The sequence below is a fragment of the Fukomys damarensis genome, unplaced genomic scaffold (assembly GCF_012274545.1).
Source record: "Fukomys damarensis isolate Sample0158 unplaced genomic scaffold, DMR_v1.0_HiC HiC_scaffold_17, whole genome shotgun sequence".
Taxonomy (NCBI): Eukaryota; Metazoa; Chordata; class Mammalia; order Rodentia; family Bathyergidae; genus Fukomys; species Fukomys damarensis.
The window spans coordinates 55276594-55301410 of NW_022900929.1; the positions used below are offsets into that span (position 1 = coordinate 55276594).

At 35.6% G+C, this 24817-nt stretch overlaps 1 protein-coding gene across 8 annotated transcripts in view; it reads left to right on the plus strand.

Moving 5' to 3' along the window:
- Positions 1 to 24817, plus strand: part of Akap6 (A-kinase anchoring protein 6) — a 577020-nt gene that overhangs the window by 221121 nt on the left and 331082 nt on the right. For 6 of the 8 annotated variants that reach the window (XM_033765130.1, XM_033765126.1, XM_033765127.1 and 3 more), the window contains one exon: positions 11491 to 11568. The exons of the other annotated variants lie outside the window; for them this stretch is intronic. In XM_033765130.1, coding sequence (XP_033621021.1) covers positions 11491 to 11568 — 78 coding nt within the window. The remainder of the gene's footprint in view (positions 1 to 11490; positions 11569 to 24817) is intronic. 8 annotated transcript variants of the gene reach the window in all.

Consider the following 24817-nt stretch of genomic DNA (forward strand, 5'->3'; position numbering starts at 1 on the left):
CTATACATAAATTTCTAATCTGTTAGATGGAATATTAAGGAAAATTTCTTTATCTAAGGTGACTCATTCTAAATGACCTGTACCCGAAAGTTAAGCAGCTTATTGGATCTAACCTTTTAGTGACTTAAAAGATATAATCATCAGAAAAAAAGATAGGTAATTAAGAGAGAACAAAGGTCCTAGACCTGGCTCATCGTTTTTAGGCTGGTTCAACAGGTCCCAGGGCAGGCTTTTGCATTAGAATGGTCAAGACAGGGAAAAGGAGAAGAGCCAGAAGAGCCAGAATATCACAGATGGCTGGGCTTCTTGCAGGTTAAGCAGGTCTGGATTCTACTTTCTATAGGTACTTTGGAAGAATGCACAAAAGGGTAACAAAGAGATGATTAGGAACAAGCTTCAACAGAATGCAAGCCCCAGCCAGCTTCCTGCTATGGCAGCAGGGAGTGGTTGTTATAGGATAGCACACGTCTTTGCTTCAGTGATAATGCATATTAAAACTGAGTCAACATGAATTTCCAGAAAAAGCTTTAATTGGAAAGTAGGAGAAAATACAGGGGAGCACAGCTCTGACAAAGATCAAGCCAGTTCCTCTAACAAAGGAAAGTGAGAGACAATAGAAGGATAAAAGATATTTTCTCAAACTGAAGGAGGCAGTGGAACAGATTGAACAATTAATGAAGAAAAGGGACCGGCTTTATGGTATCCCAAGGGGCCTGGAGACTGGTCAGTCATTATCTCAGTCCTGGTTTTGTAGTTCTGGGGGAACCAGCATGACTTGGTGGGTAGCTTTGTTCCCATGAGATGAATCCTTATGATGTGAGAAGCAGTCTGGTTCATATGAGATGATTGTCTTCTTTGGGTCAGTTTCAGTCATGTGAGTCTGCTGGAATCCAAGGTGACTATAGATTTTAGGCCAGTGGAGATTTCTGGGCATAGCTGAGTATCTCTATAAATCTCTTACTGGTGTTAACAGTTTTGAAGGGTAATCAGATAGGCTAGGTATGTTTAGGTCTGATAAACCTTGTTTTGCTAACTTTTAGGCAAATGTTCCCTAAATGGCTGACATAACTGTATGCAGAGATGAAAAAGATTTGATTCAGAGTTTTACAAAATGAAGATCAAAGTTTGTTGTACTTTTAGTTAACTATTGGGCATTGGCAGGCCCAAGTGAAGCATCGTGGTTTTTAGCAAAAACCATTTTTAAGTCCCTGACTGCAAATCATGCTTTTAATAAGTAACAAGTTCAGGGGCCCAGGAATTTATCCTCTATCCCTATGGTGGTATTATATGCTGAAGTCTTAACCCCCAAGGTGATAGATAGCATTCTCCTCTATAGGAGAAAATTAAATCTTGAGGGTGGTACCTTATGATGGGATTAGTGACTGTTATGGCTTGTGTATAGATCTCCCCCCAAAGCCTGATGCAGTCATACTTGGGGCTTTTCAGAGGTGGCTGTATCTGGAGTATGTGATGCTGGGATCAAGGGTGTGTGATTACTAAATTAGTCCACTGATTGGTTTGACATTGTTCTGGGTAGGATTAAGGTTGGCCCACCCTGGGTATGAATGCTACCCACCCTAAGGACAGGTAACCTGCATAAAATATAAGGGACTGAAAGAAGATCAGGATCACTGCTTGCCTGCTTGCTGCTTTGCTATCTTCTGCCATCCATGATTTCTTTCTCCTCTGCTATACCCTTCTGCCATGCCACCCTGCCTTGTAGTCAGCAAATTATGAACTGAAATCTCCAAAAACTGTGAGCCAGATAAATCTTTCCTCCTTTAATTTTGGGTGTTGAGTATTTTGTTTCAGCAACGAGAAAAGTAACTAAGACAGCAACCTTATCAAAAAAAAGTCTAAAGAGCCAGGTGTGGTAGCATAGGCTCATACTCCCAGCATTCTGGGAGTCTGGAACAGCAGCATCATGATGAGTTTGAGCCCAGTTTAGACAATTTACAGACTTAGTGAGACACTGTCTCAAAAAAAAAAAAGTTTAAAAAATTATGAGGAGATGGAGAGAGGTGGAGATGCAGTGAGAAGCCCTGGGTTCTCTGTAGTACCACAAGGAAGAAAGAAAAGAAAAAGGCACAGAGGCGCTGTTCTTCCCTTTTTGCATATGAGAATACAGCAACAAGGTGCCATGTTGGAAGTAGAGGGTGAGCTCCCACCAGATACAAATTCTGCTGGTGCCTTCATTTTTGATTTTCAAACCTCCAGGCCTTAAGAATTTTATTTATTTATATATGTATGTATGTGTATGTATGTATGTATATATTTTTCTTTTTGAGACAAGGTCTCACTGTCTAATTTAATCTGTCCTTGAACTCACTATGTAGCCCAGACTGGCCTCAAACTCCCTGAGATCTCCCTGCCTCAGCCTTCTGTGTACTGGGAGTACAGGTGTGTGCCACCATGTCCAGAAAATATTTGTTATTTATAAATTATTCAGTCTCAGGTATTTTGTTGTAGGAGCCCAAACACACTGCCAATGTGTTTTCCTTAGGAAGTGTCTTTAGAGAAGCTAAATACTAGTTACCAAGTATTATAAAAGTGTGGTTTCATTATAATATTTATTAGTAGAAAATTTTTCTTATAATTAGTGCCTATATCATGTAATAACATTTGCTATATTACCCAATGAAAAGAATTGAAGTAAAAATGACATTTGTTGTTTGAAAAGATAATTTTAGATATTTAGAAGACACAAATATGTTGAAAAATCTGTCTCAATCATTGGTAATTATCTCTCCCTCCTTATTTCCCATCCAATTCTAGAAAGACAGATTACATACTAAATAAATACTTTTGAATTGTTGAATAATTAATATATTTTCATCATGAATTTTGGAGATGATCTAAGTCTTAGACCTACCTCTCTTTTGTATCAAATATAAACATTCTTGTTTAAGACATAGGAAAGATAACAGAAAAATTAGCTTTGGTACTTTTCAACACATATTATAATGGAAGATATTTAGCTATACACAAACTTTAACCACATGCACTAATGTATTTAGAATTCAGAATGGGAATACTAATTATCAAGGTACCTCAACAAGTATACTAGATTGCCCAGCTGTGTATTTTTTAGTTAGCAAAGTACCATGGAAAATGAAGATTATCATAGGCTTCATAATTTGAAAGAAGCCATTAAAACAGAATTTAGAGAAAAGAAATATAGAAGGATTTGAAAATGAGTCTAATGAGAAATATCTGAAGAAACTAGCATTATTTTGATTTCAGAAAGTTAAGTGGGATTTGTTCCTAAAGAATGTTTAATACATCAATATGAGCTATCACTGAGCAAGAATGGCTGTTTTTTGTGGTCTCAAATGGCTAGATGTTTGTAGAAGCAACCACCAGAGATGAAATGTGAGCTAACCCTTCTCTTGCCTAGAGAGTTTTTGGTTCAATAGCATTCATAGAATGCCCAATATATATATCAGGAGTTTTACTTATAATCTCTCACTTAATCCTCACAACAACCTACTGTTAGAGATGGGGAAATTGAGTCTCAAAAGGTTTTAAGGGATTACTTTGGGAATGAAATAATGCTTTTGGACCTTCAAGTCTAATATTCTTCATACTAAGTGGAATGGCCTCACCTACTTGAGTATATGAAATTTGAGGCTAGAAAGCATAAGATAATAGTTCTGATTTTTTTAATACTAGACAGCTAATATGGATGTGAGAATCTGGGGAGATCATTGTTTTTAAATTAAGAAGATCCAATCAAGGCATTTTAATTCACTATAAGGAGCAACGTGACCAGATAGTAGGGATGTAGATGAAGACCTTGGATTCCCTTGAATAACAGTGTCATAGCTACACTGAAAAAGTAAGATAATTTCTTCCTCTTTTTGTTATTTGCTACCTCCTAGTCCACTGTGCCCTGTTCAAAATTTTACATATTGAAGGAGGGAAACATCTGCTATAATCAATGTGAAATGATATTAAGGTATGAATTATTAGTATACTAACACAGAAGTGGGTAGAACAATAGATGGGCATGTATAAAGAATAGATCGGTTTCCAGGTATGGCTTATATAGAGATCACAGATTCTCAGACTTGGCTTCATAGTAGAATCTCCTGGGAAACTTGAAAAACAAACAAAACAAAACTCACTGCCCACGCCATGATCCAAACCAGCTGCCTTACAGTTTGAGTTGGATCCAGGTATCAGTCTTTATAGACACCTCCTCCTGGCCCCAGTGATCCAATGCTTAGCCAAAGCTCACAACCTCTTAAAGTTGTTTTGAATAGAGTGGTTTTGGGTACATACCTTTTGCTTGTTCCATGCGTTCTCCTTTTCCTCCCAGGGATTTAAAGCCATTTTGTTTTTGTTTTTGTTTTTTTACTAGCAAAGGCTCCTGCATGACTTGTTTGAATTTCTTTATTATTTCAAGTGACATCATGAAATCGGTGCAAACAAAGCAGGGTATAGGATATGCCAGACAATGGCCTATATGTTTTACATGTACTACCTTTTGTTACTCTTTAAAATTTTTTTAAAGACTAATGAGAAGCTCAATCTAGATAAAGGAAAAGTTCCTCTCTCATTTAATTCTCAAACAACTTGAACTAGATATTGTCTTACAGAGAAGTCAGGCACAGGCATATCCACCTATGGCTGTATAGGTTACATATGAATGGTACCTTTTAAAGTTGTGCGTGCACCACCTACACAGACTTATGTAGCAGCTTTGTAAAGGCATAAGAGATAGCCTGATCAAATAATGCTTTACATATGAAAGACAGAAGGGGCTTTTCTGGTCTAGAGATAAGAAATTGTGGGAGGCATATATTGTTGAGTTTGATGGAAGCACATTTGGAAGACCCATGAAATTTAAAATGGCTTAGAAGAATGTAGTCTTACAGTAGTTGTAATGATACCCACAAATATGGGTATCTTATGCATCTTAGGATGAGTTCACAGGTATTTTCAGGGTGATTTGTAAAGGTATGAGTTGTAATGAGGCTGTTCAGTACATGGCACAGAGTGGCCATACCTAAGTGGTAAAAATGGGAAACAAGAAAAAATTCATCAAACCAGTTGACTAATGGCATCCCAGAGACTGAGCAACAAAGTCAGAGGTGACCAGTTCTCTGTGGTTTAGTGTTTCCTCGTTAAGCTTGGATTGAACTGATATGGCTATTGTCACTCTGTTAGGGGATAATGGTGAATTTTCTTTGTATAAATATGAATAGAATAAAAAAAGAACAGAATAGAAATCTCTGTTTACTTTAGCAGTGTGGCTGTTATTAGTAGGCTATTTTGTATAAGTCACTTCTATTGTTCTGTGATACTTTATAGTTTTCTCCATTATTTGAATAAGGCAGATTTTCTGAACGTAATATTAAATGTAAAAAGAATATGTGCAGTGCAATATGGAAGATGATGTGTTCTCTCGAGAAAGGAGGAATGTGTGTTTGGTCCATGGGAGCATTAATTCACAAGGGGGAAACTGGTCTCAGACCTTTTGAAGAAGGTCTTTAGTGCTCCTCACATTTTTGCCCCCATCCAGAAACCTAATTTCTGAATACTATATTGTAAGTTAAACAATAGTGGCAACAATGGTGGCAGCTCAAAAGTGTTACCTCTGCAAAGGAAATTTCACTGACCGAAGGAATCTATCTCTGTAATGGTGAGAGTCAAGCATTAGTGATACCGAGGGAGAGAAATTTTTCACTAAGGACTAAGGACTTTTTTTTTTTTTCGCGCTTCAAATAACACTACATGTTTATAGCCCCAACCTGAAAATAACTAGAAATGAAGTATTGTTTTAAAAAAATACTTTAGCTATAGCTTTTACCTCCTTAGCTTTTAACTACCCTCCCAAATGAAGTCCAAATACTTGGTCATGATCTGTAAGTTCCTTCAAAATCTAGACCCAGCTGGCCTATTATTCCTTCTGACATTTCCCTTCCCGCATCTCTACCCAGCCAGGATCAGAAATCCATGCCTTAGAGCATGGAACATTCCTGGGAAATCATCTTACTCTTTACCTCAAATGTCTTTGTGTAGAAAAATTGCTTTATGTCCTCTGAATGACACATTAACTATCATTTACTTGTTGACACCATTTTGTAGGGCAAGCTGCTAAGTCTTTCTGTGGGTTTCCCCGTACTTTTCTTTAGTGCCTACTATGATAGGTCATGAAACAGCATTCAGTTTGAGAGATTAGAACTCTAAGTGTTATGAGGAATCTGTTTTTTACTACTTTATTAATTATATATCTCTGTTGATACAGTGGATGACTTTGAAATAAAGACAGAAGAAAGCAATCAGCTTAAAATACATATTCTTTGATTATTTTGTTGACTGAAAACAAATCAATATACTTAGACTTGTGCATAATTGGAAAAACTTACTTAGGGAAAGTTATTTCTCCACACCTACACTGGAAACCTGAGGGTGTGCACATTTTTATTTTGTTTGTCCTTGTACAGAACATCCTTAGCACTTTGCACTTGAGGGGTATGATTTGGGGGAGAAAGACTTACCTCAAAACTTCTGTTTACAATTTCAAAACTACTGCATCAATTAACATTTACAGATAAATTATGTTTGTATTATTAAAGAATGATTACTACAATAAGACATTAAAAGAAGATATTTTAGAATATTTAAGTTTTTGTGTGCTGTGTTTCATGCAGACAAATGTGGTGTTTATAAAAATACATGTCTTTATAAAGACTTTGCTTTTATTTAATATAATTTTATGGGCTCAGCTTTTATTTTAAAAAGCTAATGTGGTTTATTTTATCCTTAAATTCTATTGTTTGGGATATTTTATTGGTATTTTAGTAGATTGATTAGTCAAAGAAAGCAAAAAATCTTACTTCAAATGGAAGCTATTTAGGATAATTGTATTCTCTTATTATATCATGACTCTGGCTAGACATCATGATCTGAATTTCACACTCACAACCATTCTCATCCACATCTAACTTTAAACAGGTGATTGAAGTCATAGCATACAATTCTCCTCTGCACTGGAAAGCTTTCCTGGCCTACTTGCTTAATCTGTACATTAGCACCAATTTTAGCTTCCTTGTATTATTTGCTTTCTCATTTGTTGTTTTCTGATTTTCTCAAGTGTAACAGTTTTTCAAAGGCAAGTTCTCCTACTTCTTTTTATAAAATTGCAAACACTTTTTTGATTAACCAAACGAATTCTTGTATTATTTTAAAATTTCCTTTCTGCTCTAAGTGGCATTAGCATGCTAGGGAAGCCATAACTTCCGATAACACTTCAGGGAAATAATAAACTGTATTCATAACCACTTTCAAATGAGTATAAACATTCACAGAAACTTTAGGGTTATAGTTTGGCCAAAACAAGTAGAATTTTCTAGGATTAACTCAGCAAAACTCAACATTTTTAAAAACATGAATGAAATATTGATTAACCTTAACTAAATTTTGTAATCTTTCTGGCTTTGATTCCCAAACTCCTTTTTCTATATCTGTGTGAGAATTCTTCCTTCCTCTTAAAGTTCTTCAGTATTTTATCCTTCTATTAATAATATTAATTAGCTGCCCTACACTTACACTTTGCTTTCCTCATTGTGCTTTGAATGCATTATCTAAGTTAATTCTTAGAATAATAGCTCTTTGATGAGGGACTTGAGGCACAGAGAGGTTAATTAACTTATCTAAGGTTACACAGCTAAAGTTATACAGCTGGGAATAGAAACAAGGTCTTTCTAATCCTACATTGAAATTAAAGAAAACTTGATGCCTCTTTAGTAACAGCCAGCTTGTAATCCTGAAGCGGGAATTATTCAAGTCAGTGACAGTTATCATCTTTGTTTTCTTGCCTCTTCCTTAACTGCTGTTTAGGGGCAAGAATAAGGCTGAATGGAAAGCCACCAGGATTTGAAGATGGCAGGCCTGGTTCTGATATCATCTCTGCTGCTCACTGGAAGTTAGACACTAAGAAATTCAGTGATTTATGTTAGCCTAATCCCTAGTTATAAATATCTATCTCTAAAGGCTGGTATGAAATCAAGTAAGATTATCTATCCTTTAGAGGAATTGACTCTCTCAGATCCAACATAAATGAAAGTAATCCTAATTATGGTTATTTCAGTCTAAAAACTGCTGGTTGCTTTTGTGACTGTAATATACAAGTGAATTGATGTGTGTTAGATTTGTAATGACTTTATATACTACCAATTATATCATCCTCTATAATTTGTTTTTATCCATTAAAATACAATAAAATGTAATCTTAATAAGACATACAAGGAGCAAGATATATTTGAAATTTGAAGTTCACAGAAAAAAATGAAAAATGCACTTGACTATACATCATGCTAAGATATATCTCCTATACAATTAGTACACTTGCCCCCACCCCCAAATTTGACATGTCTAGTACAAAATATAACTAAATATTTCTCAGGATTAAAGATATTGCAGTTTTAAAGTTATCTCTTAGAACATAATTTTTCATATAATAAGGTAAATAAATATAGATGTATTAAGAGATTTACACTGAAAGTTTGTTTCTTCCCTATCTTTTTTTGATGAATAATCTTGATATAGGATCTTACTTTTTTTCCTTCTAAAAAGTGAAATGAGGGCATCAAAGTAATTGAGGACTTTCACAAATTTTAGTTTTCTTATTAAACGTGATATATTTGGCCCAGGTCAATCTTAAAAAGCTTCTTTAAATCCTAAATATAGAAAAAACTTTTATATGAAAAAAATCTACCATTTTTATTAGTAACCAAATTACTGTTATCTCATTATTATAAACAAATATTGAGAGAAACACAACTGAGGAAAGTGGTTTCATTATTGTGTTTCACTTATCTAATAATCTGGTGGTGGAAGAAATTAGTTGACTCGGGAAAATATTATCTTATATTTACAAATTGCAGTTTGGAAATATCTGTAAACAAACAAACAAACAAGCATTCTTCCTATTTTGAGCAGGTAAAAAAAAGTCAAATTAGCATCTAGTTAGTTTGTATGATTCCCTAAGACTAAATTTTATACTAGTTTGTATATGAAAAAAATAGATTTTATTGTTTCATTGTCTTTTGAGAAAATAAAAACAGAGTAGAAAATATGAGGTTGCTAATTACTACAAATCTGTTCAATGTGTTGAATAATTTATTATCCTGTCAAAAAACATAATCCTGTTCTCAGTATTCCAGTTTCAAATTCCTGCTTCCTTCTGTTTATTACCCTTTTTTTCTGGCCTATTCTGAAGCACTAGCATAAAAGATATAGCTTTCTTGGCATAAAGCTACTTATTTGCTAGTGTGTGGACTGGTATCAGGAAACTTTCCAAATTAGTATAATCATGCCCAGGTATGGAAACCACACACATAAAACTTGCACCAAGGCCTCATGCTACAGGCACAGCAGCTCCTTAAGTAAAGCTGTTGTTGACTAATTTAATCCTGTGTCTTTTGGTTGTCTCTTAGATACAGGTTGTTGTTTCTGTTGATTTTACATAATTTCCTACTCACAAAAATAACACAAAAGAATTGTCTACTGAATTATTCAATATGGTAGCCACTGGCCACATGTGGCTGTTTAAAATTAAATAGTTTAAACTTAAAACTAAAAATTAAGTTCCTTGGTACTGTTGACATTGTACTAAACAGGATGGAAGACCATTTCTGTAATTCCAGAGTTCTAATGAATAGTGGATGTCTTAGCTTTTCTTCCTCCATACCTTTTGTCTAACTTATACATAAGTTGTGCTATATATCCCTATTTTTTTAACTAGACCTCTATACTGTCATTGTTAATGCTGCATAATATTTCATTACCTGAGTGTTCCTTAGTAGATTTTCCTAGTCTCTTAGAGATGGACATATAAGTTGCTTTTATTTTCTCCTTTTACAAAAACTGTTGTGAGTGTTATTTTTAGTATATGTTTTTGTACACTTGTCTAAAATATTTTAAATTGGAATTGATACATTTTGGTATATTTTAGTACATATTGCTCAGCTGCCTTGCAGAGACTGTACATTCTCCTCCCTTGGTTGACTGTGAGACTACATTCATATGTACTGCAGCAATTCATTGACTTACGTAATCTTATTCAATGTTTCTGTTCAAATGAGCATAATAGTATTTACCACTTACCTCACTAGGTGATTGTGAACTACAATTGAAGTAATATATTTGAAAACTTAGAAAAAGGAAAACACGACTCATGTGTTTGATATTCATATTATTAAACCCTCCAGTGGTTGTAAGGGTGAATGTTCTAAATCTTCTGCAATGTCGTTTAACCCAAAAGAAGAAATGGTAATTGTGGTGATGGTGGGATAGCTGAGTGATTTTTAGTTTTGAATCTCACCAAAAAGGAAGCTCCTATAAAGTTGGGGCCTGTAAAGTTGGAGCAGAAAAGATCTTGGTTGTTGAAAAAATTAATATAAAAAAGAAGCCAAGTACTTTGTATCAGAGGACATAAAACTAAGAAGAGAGTTCCAGGGTACCTTCTTCCAGAAAAGCTGCCTAGGATATTGGCCTTCTGGCATTCCATTCATAGTGCATAGCCATCCAGGAACTTAAAGGCCCCTGTAGCCATGATGCAAAAGGGTCTAGTTACTGCTTGAGCCAGCAGTAGAGTTTGGTGTCAAACACATGGTGCTGGTTTTACAGAATTGCTGAATGCAAGAGTTTCAGGTTATGTAGGCTTCCACTTGATCTCAGAAGAAGGCCTGGGAGCCCAGGCAGTATGCCCCTAAGAGGGCAGTGTGTGAGACTGTAAGAGTGAGGCTGAAAGCTGAGTGGTTACCCCAGCAAATTGGAGTAGCCAAGAATGTAGAATATCTGAAGAAAACTGCAAGGAGTGAACAGAGCTTGTCCAGCAGAGAAGCTACCAGGGCTACAACCACTGGTAAGGCTGTGTCAGTGGGGCCCCTCAAGCCCTTTGCAGTTCTTATCTAATCACAATTTGTCCTCGGTGCTGGACATGGAGCTATAAGATTCAATATTTTCCCTGTTGAGATTTGGTCTTGCTTTGGTCCCACTGGTTTCTATCCCCCTATTCCTGCTTTTGGAATAGAAATGTTTACCCTGTACCATTGTAGCTCACAGTGTTTAACTTCTTTTTGATATTTACAGAGGTTCACAGCTAAGAGTTTGCCTTAAGTCTCAGAGGAAACTTTGGATTTGGACTTTCCAGCTATGTTAGAACTGTTAGGACTTTGGCAACTCACAGAGATGGATTAAATGAAACTTGCATAAAGAGATGTGCATGAGTCTTTTTGGGGATATGGGGGTAGAATGTTATAGTTTATATCTAGATGTTCCCTTAGAGACTCATGCAATCATAGGTAGGGCCTTTGAAAGGTGATTGGATTATAAGAGCATTGTAGCTGACTTATTGTTAGGAGGTAGGATATAGTTAGAAGAGTCTGGTCACCGTGGGCATGAACTGAAAGGTTGTATCTCCCTTGCTGATTTCTGCCATGATGTTCTGCTTCCTTCCCACTGCCGTGACATGGATAGCTGTTCCTCTGCTACGCTTTTCTAATATGTCATCCTGCCTTGAAGCTGGCTAAACATGGACCAAAACTTCTACAAACTGTGAGCCAAGCTGAACCTCTCTTCCTTTAAGTTATAGGGGTTGGGTATTATGTTCCAGCAATAGGAAAAATGACTAGGACAGTATTTTTTTCTGAAAGATGCAGCAATTAGATAATACGGTGATGTGGATGTGAGAATGAGCTATTGGAATACTAGTTTCATTATTATTTGCCAAATTGTTATCAAGCATGGCTTGCTCAAAATCCCTAAAATTCTCCTTGAAAATTAATTTGAAAATAAATGTATATGCTTTCTACAATTTTAAAAGCAAAACTGACTCACAAACATTTTCCTTTGTGTTGCTGATGCCAGGGGGAAAAATACGGTAAATCCTAGAGTCCTAATCCCATTTTTGTCCTTTATAGCTACTCTGACCTATTTTTGTCAAGTCTGTCCTATTTTTAAATTATATAACATAGCCTCACCCAAACCTACTTTAGGAGTATGTGAAGTATAAATCCTAAACATGTGACTAAATTTACTGACTGTCCATCTATCTAGATCAGAAGAGTTGGTGAGAGATGGTAATTCACCCTGGAACAGCCACGCTGCTGGCAATGAGGGATAGCTACTGGGATTTTGATCTATAGCTAACTTTTTTTTTTAAAGAATTGAAGGCATTTTGTTTTTGACATTTTAATGTGGAATGACATCATAGGTGGATAAGGGCAGATATATGGGTATTTTAAAAATTTAGAAGTGATTAAGATTTGATAAAAGCTTGAATATATTTGATTATAAAGCAAGTATAGTAATAGTGCTAATGCCAATAAGATTCATGGAAATCTGTCTAAGTATTTTCATGGTGTTTTATATGGAAAGCAATATTCATCATGCTTTAATTTTAATGCTGAATAGTGCTTTGTAAATCAGTGCCATTATAGTTAATTTGGCAAATCCTTCAAAATGTAGAATAAAGGAGAAGCTTTGTCTTTATTGTACCAAAAACACAGTTCAATTTTAACATAAAAAAAATCACAAAATCAAAATCATTGTTTCTACAAAAACCAAAATACAGAGTAAAAAGCTATAATACTTTTTAAACAAATCATCAAAGTGTTTTAAAAAATAAACATACAATATGTTTTTATTTAAGCTAAGCATGGTGGTGCACACCTGTAGTCTCAGCACTGTGGAATGCGAGGAAGGAGGATCACAAATCCAATACCAGCCTGGCAAACTTACTGACATAGCAAGGTCCTGTGAGAGAGGGAGAGGGAGAGAGGGAGAGAGGGAGAGAGAGAGAGGGAGAGAGAGGAAAGCTGGGACGCAGCTCAGAGTGAAGGCGCTGGGTTCAGTCTCCAGTATCAAAAAAGAGGTATTTGTATTTTATTATCAAGTAATAAAATATGTAGCAGAGATCAAGACTTTGAAAATAATCAATTATGATCTCAAATTAAAATAAGTAATTTTTCTGGTTGTGAAGTTTAAATCAATCAGGTTTATGCTGTGATTCAATAATGGCTTGTCCAGTGCATAGGTCAAAATATGTGTCTCAAAATAGGTACCTTAAGTTATCACATGTGTTTGAGTGGCAGACAGGACTGGTTATGATCAGATAATTGAGTCCTTGTTTGTGGAAGTTATATGTGGATAAATTAAATTTATTCAGAAATAATTAATTTAGTTTCCATTTAATAAATGACAAATACAACTTCTGCTTAGAGTTCTTTGACTGATATAAGATGAAAAGTATTAGTTACCTTGTTGACCTGATATAATTTAGACGGGGTAGGTTTTGATCAATTATGGAAGTAGACAGGTGTGAAGCTTCTCTGGAAACAGACATTTTTAGCAGTATCAGACAGTTGTGAGGATTCTGACTCCCTATTTTATTTGCTTCACTATTTGATCTTCAAATGGTTCTGTGTGAGGTGGAGGCAGCTTAGGATCAGAAACTTGGCTTTGGTAACTAAGAGTTTTCTATATAACAAATATGGTGAAAACATTCCTTTCCCCATCATGTGCTAGAACAAGCAGAACACAGACAGGCAGACAGACGGACAGACAGACAGACTCTCTCTCTCTCTCTCTCTCTCTCTCTCTCTCTCACACGCACACACACACACACTAACAAAACAAAATAAAACTCCTATAGAGCTTCTTGTTAATCAAGGATCAATTTCAGGACTTCAACACTGTGCTAGATGACAGAGTGAAACCAAACAGAAAGATACTTGTGTGATTAACACACTAGAAATTCTCTGTGTGCTGCTGGGGCTGACATCCTGATAAGCGTTCAGGCACCTAGTGAAGCTGCACAGACAGGGTCTGGTCTTCAGAACACATGCTTTTCTTCTGTGTCACGAACATGAAATTTCTGAGTTGTTCTGGCTGGCATTTTCATTTGTTTGGAGTCTATAAATTAATTATATAATTTGGACTCGTGACATGTCAAAACAGAGAATGTAAACCTTTCTGCTCACTTGCTTGAGATTCCCCTTACCTTAACTTTGCAAACTGACCTGTTCATCATTTCAGCAACACACAAGGATTTACTTTGCCATTGAGGAGCCCATCAGTTTTGCTACAGATATTCCTTGATAACCAAAAATCACATCTTTTTCCACCTACCTACTTGATAGCAAGTTAGCATGAGTGAAAAGCCTTGGAAAATATATAAAAGTATATAAAAGTTAACTTGTTCATGTTGGCGATTCTTTTACTGGTCTAAGGCAGTATTAGTGGTCAGAAATATTTCTAATTTTCTTTCACTTCAAAAAGATGGAATCCAAAGTAGAGAAAAATCTACTTGGAAAAGGTAAGTATTTCAGGCCAAAATACTAATTTTTATTTCAATTATTTACATCTTTATATAGAGTATGATCATTAGAAACTTAGAATTGTAATATTACCTTACTGTAAACTCGAAGAAACTTTTAAATTTTGGTCTTCAGTAAAGTAAGGTTAAATATGTACTGACTTTATAAAATTTGTAGCCAATAATAATGTTACCTATTTTCTACAGATTGCAGAAGGTGTATAATTACATGTGTTGTTAATACTATACTTTCTGTTCTTAATAAGTTTCCTATATTATTTGTAATTGCAAATGTCCTTAAAAGTATTAGCCACAATAATAGTGAAAAAGTGAGCAATAGCTAAGGTTGATTATCATACAAAATTATCATTTTTAAAAAGAAAAGAGCAAAATCTTTAGAGATAGTTAAAATATTCCAAAAATATGCCCACAAACACATAAAAGTAATATCTAATGTTTCCAGTTCATCCCAAAACTGATATAATTAAAAATTATAAAAGCAATGAAATAGATGAATCTGAGATTAGAAAAATTCCAATGTGATAATTAAAGGGAAGGAAGATTTTTAAAAGTGGTAAAATACCACTCAGGAAATAGACATAAAGGGAAAAATAATTTCAGGAAATGACTATGCTAGAAGGAAGCAATACCATGAAAAATAAACATGAGATAATATCATAAGAAAATAGAATATTGATGGGAGGAAAGACTTACAATTTTCTCAAACTGGGAACAACCCAACTATCTATCAGCTGGTGAAAAATAAAAATTTCAGGCAAATAAGATGGCTGAACAAGGGTAGAACTGCTCTTCATCAAAAACAAAAAACCAGAAAAACAAACAGAGTAAGAGGCGTATAGCTGCATATTTAGGTCAGTTACTGCTGAAGAACCTGGAATTCAATATTAGAAAAATGTAAATCTTGTTTAAACTTAGAGACTCAGGGCAGCAGCATAGCAAGAGAAATAAAATATCCTTTCACCCCGATTTCATAGCTTAAGGTGGGGGAGTCTCCTCTCCATGAGGATGAAGTTAGACGGGGTAAACCCAGAAAATTCTTGTCAGTGAAGATGCAGACAATTCTAGCTATTGGGAAGTTTCTCAGCCCTTTTAGGCTTACAGCCTAAATAAGGGGCTGGAAATCTACAGTCATCTGGCTTTGGCGAAGAAATTCACTTTATCTCTGAGGGAACTGCTAGGGTGCTAGGAATCATCTTGAGAAAGGACCTGTTGTCTGAATTTGCTCTAGTGGTTAGAAATCCTGTGTATTCCTATTTCTGGGATCCCACAGGCAGTCCCATGTGTTGGCTCAGTGGGTGGAGACTTCAGAAGCCTTACTTTGGTCAGTGAGAGTGCTACGCAGTGGAGAATGGGTGTTATTGAAGAGGAACTGATGGTGCTATTCACAAGACCTGGGGGTTTAGAGAGCCTGCCCCCTGAGACCTGGTGTGGGGCCTGTTGTGTGTGATTTCCTTGTGCATACCAGGGCTAAATATGGTTGCTTACTAGGTTCCCACCACCCTGCTCTCAGGGCTATACATGAGCACCTTTTGCTAAAAAGATGAACACAGAATGTTGAGATATTATAGCTTTCCTGCACACAGAGGCATGATGGGGGCAGTTTTCAGCACCCCCTGCCCAAGGTGCACAGTTTAAGAAGATCTGAAAAGAAACCTTACTTGACAATGGCTACATTCTGCTCTTGTTCTGTCCTGTGAGCATATCAGCTGCAAGAAATTTTTTCATCTCCTGCAGTAATCTACTCAAAAATTGGGGATGTGGGGGGGCACCGGTCCTTATCCCACCTCATGCTGCACAGCTGGGGGATTCTGAGGTCTTATTTCTGGGCAGGCATAACCATAGTAGCAGCAAAGAGGAGTGTCATAACTTTGTTGCCACTTCACCTGTGCCGTCCCCTGCATCAGTAGCCCTTGCAATTTGTCATACACTGCTACCATGACTTTGTGTGAGTACCATTGAGGGGGTGTTGTGATTCCTCCCCTACCTCTCCTTATGAAGCACCTGTACCCTCACCACTGTCTAATTAGAAGACAGGTGCATTAGGCCTCTCACCACTACTATAGCAGCCAGTGCCAGTATTATGGCTTATATCTAGATGTTCCCCCAAAGCCTTATGTGCTCATAGGTGGGATCTTTCAGAGCTAGCTGAATCTAGGGTATATGAATATGGATTAAGGGTATGTGTTAACTTAAATTGGTTTAGCATAGTTCTGGGTGTAGAGAAGGGCCACACTGACTGTGTGGTATGCACAAGGAGATCACACACAACAGGCCCCACACCAGGTCTCAGGGGGCAGGCTCTCTAAACCCCCAGGTCTTGTGAATAGCACCATCAGTTCCTCTTCAATAACACCCATTCCCCATTGTGTGGCATCAACTAATAGACCTGTAGCTTGAATGGAATAAAGAGAAAGATGGAAGGCAGGCTCACAGCTTTCTTCCTGCCCTGCCATGAACTGTTTCTCCTCTGCCATGCACTTCTGCCATGCTACGCTGCCTTGGAGCCAGTCAATTATAGACTGAAACCTCTACAAACTGTGAGCTGAAATAAGTATTTCATCCCTTAACTTGTGAGTGTTGGGTATTTTGTCCTAGCAATAAAAAAGTAACTAAGACAGCAAGACACCTATTCAAGTATCAGAGAGCCAGTATCAATAGCACCTAAAGAAACACCCATCATCTAAGAGGGGCCACCACTCCCATTGTAGGAGTAACTACATAGGGTGTACTTCACACACTCTGCTATCTGTACTGCACTTGCCTGAACTACTTGACTGTTCCCATTCTTGCACGACCACAGACAGGGGCCCTTCTGACTTCAGTATGGTATGTGCATGCCCTAACTCACTATTACAGCCAAGTAAGTTACAGGGAGATTACACTGTTGAACCCATCTGGAAATAAACTCAACATCGTGTAACAAACTGATACCCCAAAACACATCTTCAGGAGAAACCACTTATTAAGCAACTGATACTGAAGAAATTTAAAGGATTATCCTAGGAATTATTTTGAAAAAAGTATACACTAACAATTTCAAAATCTAGAAGAAATGGACAAATTTCTGTACCTACATAACCTACCAAAATTGAACCAACAAGATATAAAGAACTTAACTAATGGGGCTGAATTAGTGATAAAAAGTCTTCCAACAAAGAACAACTCAGGATAGGTCCTTTACTAATGAATTTTACCAAACTTGTGAAGAAGAACTAAAACCAGTACTTAAACTATTGTACAGAACTGAAAGGAAGGAAGTCTTCCAAATTCATTCTGTGGGGCCAACGTGCCCTTGTTACCAAAATCCATTATCAAATCTCTTACTACTCTTATTCAATATAGTACCAGAGACTTTATTCAGAGAAATTAGACAAGAGAATAAAGGCATACAAACTAAGGAAGGAGGAAGTCAAATTATTACTTTTTGCAGATGACATCATTCTATATATATAAAAAAACTAAAGACTACGCAAAAAGACTTAAAACTAATAAACAAAGTAGCAGGATATGACATCAACATACAAAACTCAGTAGCTTTTCTATATACCAATAATGAATTTGCTGAGAAAAAAAATCATGAAAGCAGTGCTGTTCACATTAGCCATAGAAACAACAACAGTAAACCTGATAATAAATTTACTTAAGAAAGTGAAAGACCTTTACAATAAAAATCATAAATACTGAATAAAGAAATTGAAGAAGACCCTAAAAAGTGGAAAGACTTCTCCTGCTCATGGACCAGAAGAATTAATATTTCTAAAATGTTTTTACTACTCAAAGTGTTGTACAAAGCAATGCAGTCCGCATCGAAATATTAATGACATCTTCAAAGAGCCAGAAAAAAAATCTCAAAGTTCATATGGAAGCATTAAAGGCCCCAAAAAGCCATCTTGAGGAAAAGGAGAAAAGCTGGAGGCAACAGAATATGTGATTTCCACATGTGCTACAGAATCATAGTAATAAGAATTCTATGGTATTGGCCTAAAATAGACACACAGACCAACAGAACAGAATAGATAACCCAGAAATAAACCCACATACTTATACCCAACTGATTCCTAACAAAGGTGCCAAAAGCATACATTGAGGAAAGAATGGCCTCTTTACTAAATAGTGCTGGGGAAACTGGATATTTACATGCAGAAGGTTGAAACTTGATCCCTGTCTCTCACCTTTTACAAAAATAAAATCAAGGTGGATCAAAGATCTTAATGTAAGACTTGAAATTCTAAATCTACTAGGTGAAAAATGTAGGGAATAGGGAAAATATTTCAGTATATTGATAGAGGCAGTGATATTGATATAGGCAATTATATAGCACAGGAAGCTAAAGCAAAAATTAACAAGTGGTATTCAAAGAAAAACATCTGCACAGGAAAGAAAATATATAGAGTGAAGACATATCCTACAGAATGGGGAATGATATTTGACAGCTACTTATCTGACAAAGGGTTAATGTCTAGAACAAAGAACTGAAGAAAAGCCTCAGAAACAAACACAAGCAATCCAATAAAAAATAGGAAAATGATCTAAATAGATACTTCGTCAAAGAAGAAATATAGATGGCCATTGAATATATGAAAAAATGCTCACTATTATTAGCCATTAAGGAAATGCAACTCAAAACTACAAAAAGATACCATCTCTCTCCAGTTAGAATGGCTATTACAAAAAATTGCTGTCAAAGATGTGGACAAAAAACCCGTATACATTGTTGATGGGAACGTAAATTAGTGCAGCCATTATGGAAAATAGTAGAAAGTTTCCTTAAATATCTACAAATAGAGCTATCATACCGTCCTAGTCTGTGGTATATGTGTAGAGGAAATAAAGTCAGTATACAAAAGAGACACATGCATACTCGTGTTTATTACAGCAGTATTCACAGTAGCTAGGGTATGAAATCAAACTAGGTGCCCATCAATGATACATAGATAAAACAGATAAGTATTGCATGTTCTCTTTTATATGTGTGGGGGGGAGATAGAGAGAGAGAGAGAGAGAGAGAGAGAGAGAGAGAGAGAGAGAGAATAAAAGGACAACCTGCATATACAAGAGGGATTATTAGAGATTAGAGAATGGGAAGGGTCCCATGGAAAGCTATGGAGGATAGGGGATGAGGTTACAAAAGGATGGATGGACATGATCAATATACCATGTAGGTATCTGTGGAACTATTACAGTGAATCCTATTTGTACAATTAATATATGTGAATAGTTGTAATATAATAAAAAAATCCATAAAGAAATTACTTAGCAACAGAAGGATTACTATGTGTGCAGCAACACAAATAAATCTCAAAAGCATTATACCACATGAAGTAAATGAGACATAGAAAAATGGAGTACCATGTAATCCATTTAAATGACTTGCTAAAATAATAACCTGAAATATAGGAGCAGAAAACAGACCAGTGATTGCCAGAAGTAGAATTATGTGTATGGTGGGGTACTGTTGAGAAATCTTCTGGAGAATGTATTGAGACTGTAGAGACATCCATATAAGGACTTCTGGCAGTGATTTATCATTGGCTAATTTTTAAAAATATCAAAAATAAGGATAACTATATAAAATTCTTGACAAAGCCCTACAATATTATATGTAAATTATTTCATTGAAAAAAGAAACCAGAATATGATTTAGCTTCTAGATCTGTCAGTTTCCAGGAAACACAGAAAAGAGAGGGACTGTGTAACATGACACAACAGGGTTGCGATCACCAAAAGCCAGACTATATGAAACTGAGCAGAGAAAACAATCTTATTTATTCAAAAAAATTTCCAAGAAAGAGAAATAGAATGAAGAAATCTGTATATTGAAAGGGATAATAAGAGACTTACTAGCCAACATGAATCTTGGGAAAAAAAGAAGTTATCCAGAAAGCAAAAAAAAAAAAAAAAAAAACCCAAAAAACACTGGACTATATAAAGGAAAAACACTGAAGCCCAGAAACATTAGACTGTGAGTTCCTTGGTTTAGATCAATGCTTAGTGGCATTATAGTTTCAGGGCATTACAGGATGATGTCTTTTTTGTTTAGATCTAGTGTATGAAGGTCTTTGCTGGGTCACACTTCTGTGTTAACATGATTTAAGGAATCACTGCAAAGCAGGACTTTTAAAATATTTTGTTGTCCTCTCACCTCTCTTCCATGCACTCTATACTCTTGTATTGTTTTTTCTTGATCTAAATTCTATCATTAACATAGTGATCTGTAAAAATTTGCCAGCCCCCAAATATCTTGGGTTCTAATTGGGCTCACTCCCTTTGGGAAAACAACTCTACATCACCTTCATTAACATAATACTGATTTTAGAGTATTTATTTCAATTGATTCCTTTTCCAACTGAGGATTGAACCTAGAGATTTATGCATCTAGCTAAATGCTTTACCACTGAGCTATATCTCCAGCGTTCAAGTGATTCTTAATGAGATATAAGTAAGATATGAATAATAGGTTTAGTCCAAATTATTCTCTGTTTGATGGAATATATAAAAAAGATAGGCCTACACTCTATGGTGATGCTGCCAGTGGAGGTATTAATTAGGCCTTTCACTAGAAAATTTTCTATCTTTTCTGTTTTGTCACTCCTCCCTGGCTCATGGGGTTTATTGTGAGAACTAATACAGCTTTGAGGAAGTGTTTTGCTATTCTGCCATGAGATCTTGTGCCAGGAAATAATTTCTAGGCATTATCTGGTAAAGTTTATCAACTTGCTTTGAAGTAGGCTTGTGAAATCCATAGACGGCTGCTGTTAATCTCCAGGATAGATTTTCACAAACTCCTTTATGTGTCAGTGAATAACAAACTCTGTGACCACTCATATTTCTCTAAGTAATTTAAGAAGAATTAAAACACATCCACACAGATGTTCCTCATTAAAAAAAAAATGATTAGGTCATATGACATATTAAACAGTAGATTACTGATGTTCCATAGTAAAAAACAAACAAAAAAACTTTCAAAATGTGTTCAGTAATCTATTATATAAAACCCAGAATAATTTGGATGAAAGTGGGCAATATTTAGTGATTAATTCATTGATTGAATCCTGGCAAGGGAAGTGATTACACATTTATTGTTTGCTTGTATTTTAGCACCATCTAGTGTTGATGGAGAAACAAGCTTTTTTTTCAATTTTATCTTGTCTAGTTAAGAAAAATAGGTAAGCATATTATCACCTTGGCTTGCCAACCAAACAGATGCTGCTCAAAGATGTGTCTAAGTTTATGAAATACAGGTTGTATTATATTTATTTACCAAGTTAAGGATTATGCCTTCTATTATCTAATTATCCTAGTTAACATGTTTATTGACATGCATATATGAAACACTATCACATTTCAAATATAATGTCTTTTTATTTCCTAATAAAATAACCTGATGTTGGAAATTATTGATTTGCTTAATTTCTTTTTCTCTTTCACCAAACAAATCTTTAAGTGGCAAAACATCAATTTGTTGGAATATAATTAATATATAAAATGTCTAGTAGGTCCAGGGTTAGCACTTACATAATCACTCCCTTTCTCCCATACTTAACAGAATCGTAATTTTTTTAAAGCCACAAAACATCAACTGGGGTACTGCCAGAACTTTTCTACCCAAAGTGTTGTCTTTGAACTGGAAGCATAGGCAACACCTGCAAACTAGTAGAAATGCAGGAATTTTGTCCCTCACATCACCTCCTGAAATCATAGCCTGCTTTTTAACAAGATCCCTAGGTGGTTTGGTGCACATAAAATTTTGAGAAGCTTTTTTTTTTAGAGAGAATTCCTCCCCTACCCAAAAATAGAGCATCAGCTAAACCACACGCCAAGACTAAGCTCTTTCGTTACAATTTTGAATTTACAGTTTTTATTCTCGGCAAATTTTATGTGATTTTCTCCTTTTATTTAATATAAATTATATGACTGATATTGTTGAGACTCACATCAGCTGAACAAAGAAGGCACATTCCTTTCCTACTGGATTTCTCAGCTTCATTTCTGGGAAAACATAGTCAGGGAATCCTTTAAAGCAGCTAAGAGAAAATCTGCCAACTTGGAAATTTTAGGGCATAGTTTGAACAGAGAGTAGGAGGTGAGGCTTACGGGATTCCTAACGATTGAAGTAGAAAGAACATAGAATTTGTAGTGTCATTATAAAAATTGGAAATTTCAAAGCTTGATTTTTCTTAAATATTAATTTTATCTACCATCTCTTCTATTTATAAGTCTAGTAAGTTTACTATGAAAATAAGATAAATCACAGCCATTTGTTTTTTGACTGATGTTCAGTTTGTAAATTTAAAAACTAAATGTCATGCCAAATTTAGTCAAATTTTTAAAGCATTTAATCATGTAATGACCACAACTAGAAAGCATAATAGGCTAGACTTAGAAGCAGCTAAGACAAGTCTTTCTATGAATTTAGAGAGATTTTGGAAATGTAGAAGATTTATAACTATGATAAACCAGAGCCTTTTACATTACAAAATTAATCAAATTCTTACTTTTTTTAGTAAAATCATGGCTAAATCATTAAACATTTCAAGTTAAAATATCAAAGCAATATTATATTTCAGATTCTTTAAAACATTAAAAAAATTAAATAATACAGATTATCTCCATAATTATAAAACTGCTAAATTTAGCACAAAGCTCTATAGTTGAGGCATATATCATCATATCTAGACATCTACATCATCCTAGTGTTTTGTAGTTATACAACTAAAGAAAACAGAAGTTATTTAATCCACATATGCACAGGTATATTTAATAAGACACTGTGCACCAGAACTCAAAAGACCTTGGTGCTACTTTCTGACATTCTGAACCTTCCTTACTTACTTTGTCATTTTTGTCATTTGGGAATTCAAATCCAGGGCTATTAGCTCAGACTTAGTTCTACATTCCAGTTCATCCTTTTTTATTGAGTTTATTCTACCTTTATTCAATTTTTGCTATACAATAAGTGTCTGACCTTTGAATAAAATGAGTTCCAGGAGAATGTTCGTTAATAGGATTTGTTCTTTAGTCTGACAAAATGAGTCTTATACACCTTTGACACAAATATAAAATGTAAAGCATAGAAAACTAAACAAAATACTGTAAACTACTTTTACTTTTCAGTTGCCTTTAAATTGTAACATGAGAGCTACATCCATGATTTGTTTGCATTTACAAATGTCCCTAATGAGAGATCAGTTCGTATCCGTGAAAGTTGCAAACTTGAACGTTCCTAAGGTCAGGGACTTGCTGTCCACTCTTTTAATATTTTCCCCTAATTTGGATAGAACAAATCCACCCACTAGGGCTAGAACTAATGTGTTCATTGTATAATCAATTAGTGTTAATTGAAATCTGTACCTCTATTCAAGGTATATGTCTTTATTACCTGTCTCAGTTCCTTCCATTTTACAGGAATTCTATTGACATTGTTTCCTGACTGGAGTTTGGCCCACAGTGTGTCTCTGGACTTTGTGTTACTGTATTCTGCTTAGGAAACATAGATATTGCAGTGTGTCAAGAATTCTGGGATACCACTTATGCTGCCATAATTATGAGTAAACCAAGAAAAATAGTCCTTGTGGGATTCCTTCAGTATATAGAAGTCAACTGGATTTTTCCTTAAAAGAGATGAGAGGTTTGAGAATTTACTTTTTTTTTTTTTTTGTCATAGATCAAGAAGTCAATTCTGAGGGTCTCAGTTCTGTATGCTGGAGGTTTATTGTGCTGAACCCTTGGAAAACATATCTGTGGGAAGTGAGGGAAGTGGAATCAAGTTGAGGGAAAAATTGAATCAGGGCAGCTGCAATAGAGACCCCAGTCCCTTATATCAGCAATTCTAAAGTGGCTGCCCTACAGTCCCGTACTTTATACCCTCTCCACAAAGCAGTCATGGGATGCAGAGAGCTCCCAGGAAGGGTATGACCTTGCATGTGGCAGCTGAGAGCAATTGCCAGGAAGTGTCTTAGCTGAGGGAATAAGCAGCCAAAATTCCTGGTAGCCAGGGGTAAGTAGCTTGATCAAAAGTTTGAGTAGGGAAAAGTAAGAGTATAAATTCTGCTCACAAAATTCACTATGATGTATTATTACTATCATTATTATTTTATTCAGGAAGGGCTTGGTCTAGAAAAATAATCATTATTATTAGCTATGAAACTTAATTCTGGAAGAAACTATTGCAGGAGACTGATCCTGCTAAAGCAAAAGGAATTGTGGAGATTGCATGTAAACATGGCAGTGATGTTGGCAGGGAGATGGCAACAAGGTTCTATGAACCAACTGTCTACTGCAGCTGTGAAAAGACACACAGCCTGGCTGCCAACTGTTGGGCTCATTGTGCTTTGGCTGCATTTAATTCCCTCTTATGTCAACTTGCAATTTTATGTTTAAGAAAATTGTTCTGGTCTGCCACCATCTCCATCTCTAAGCAACTGAAAAAGATTGAAATAACAGCTGGGTAATTTGATATTGGGAATT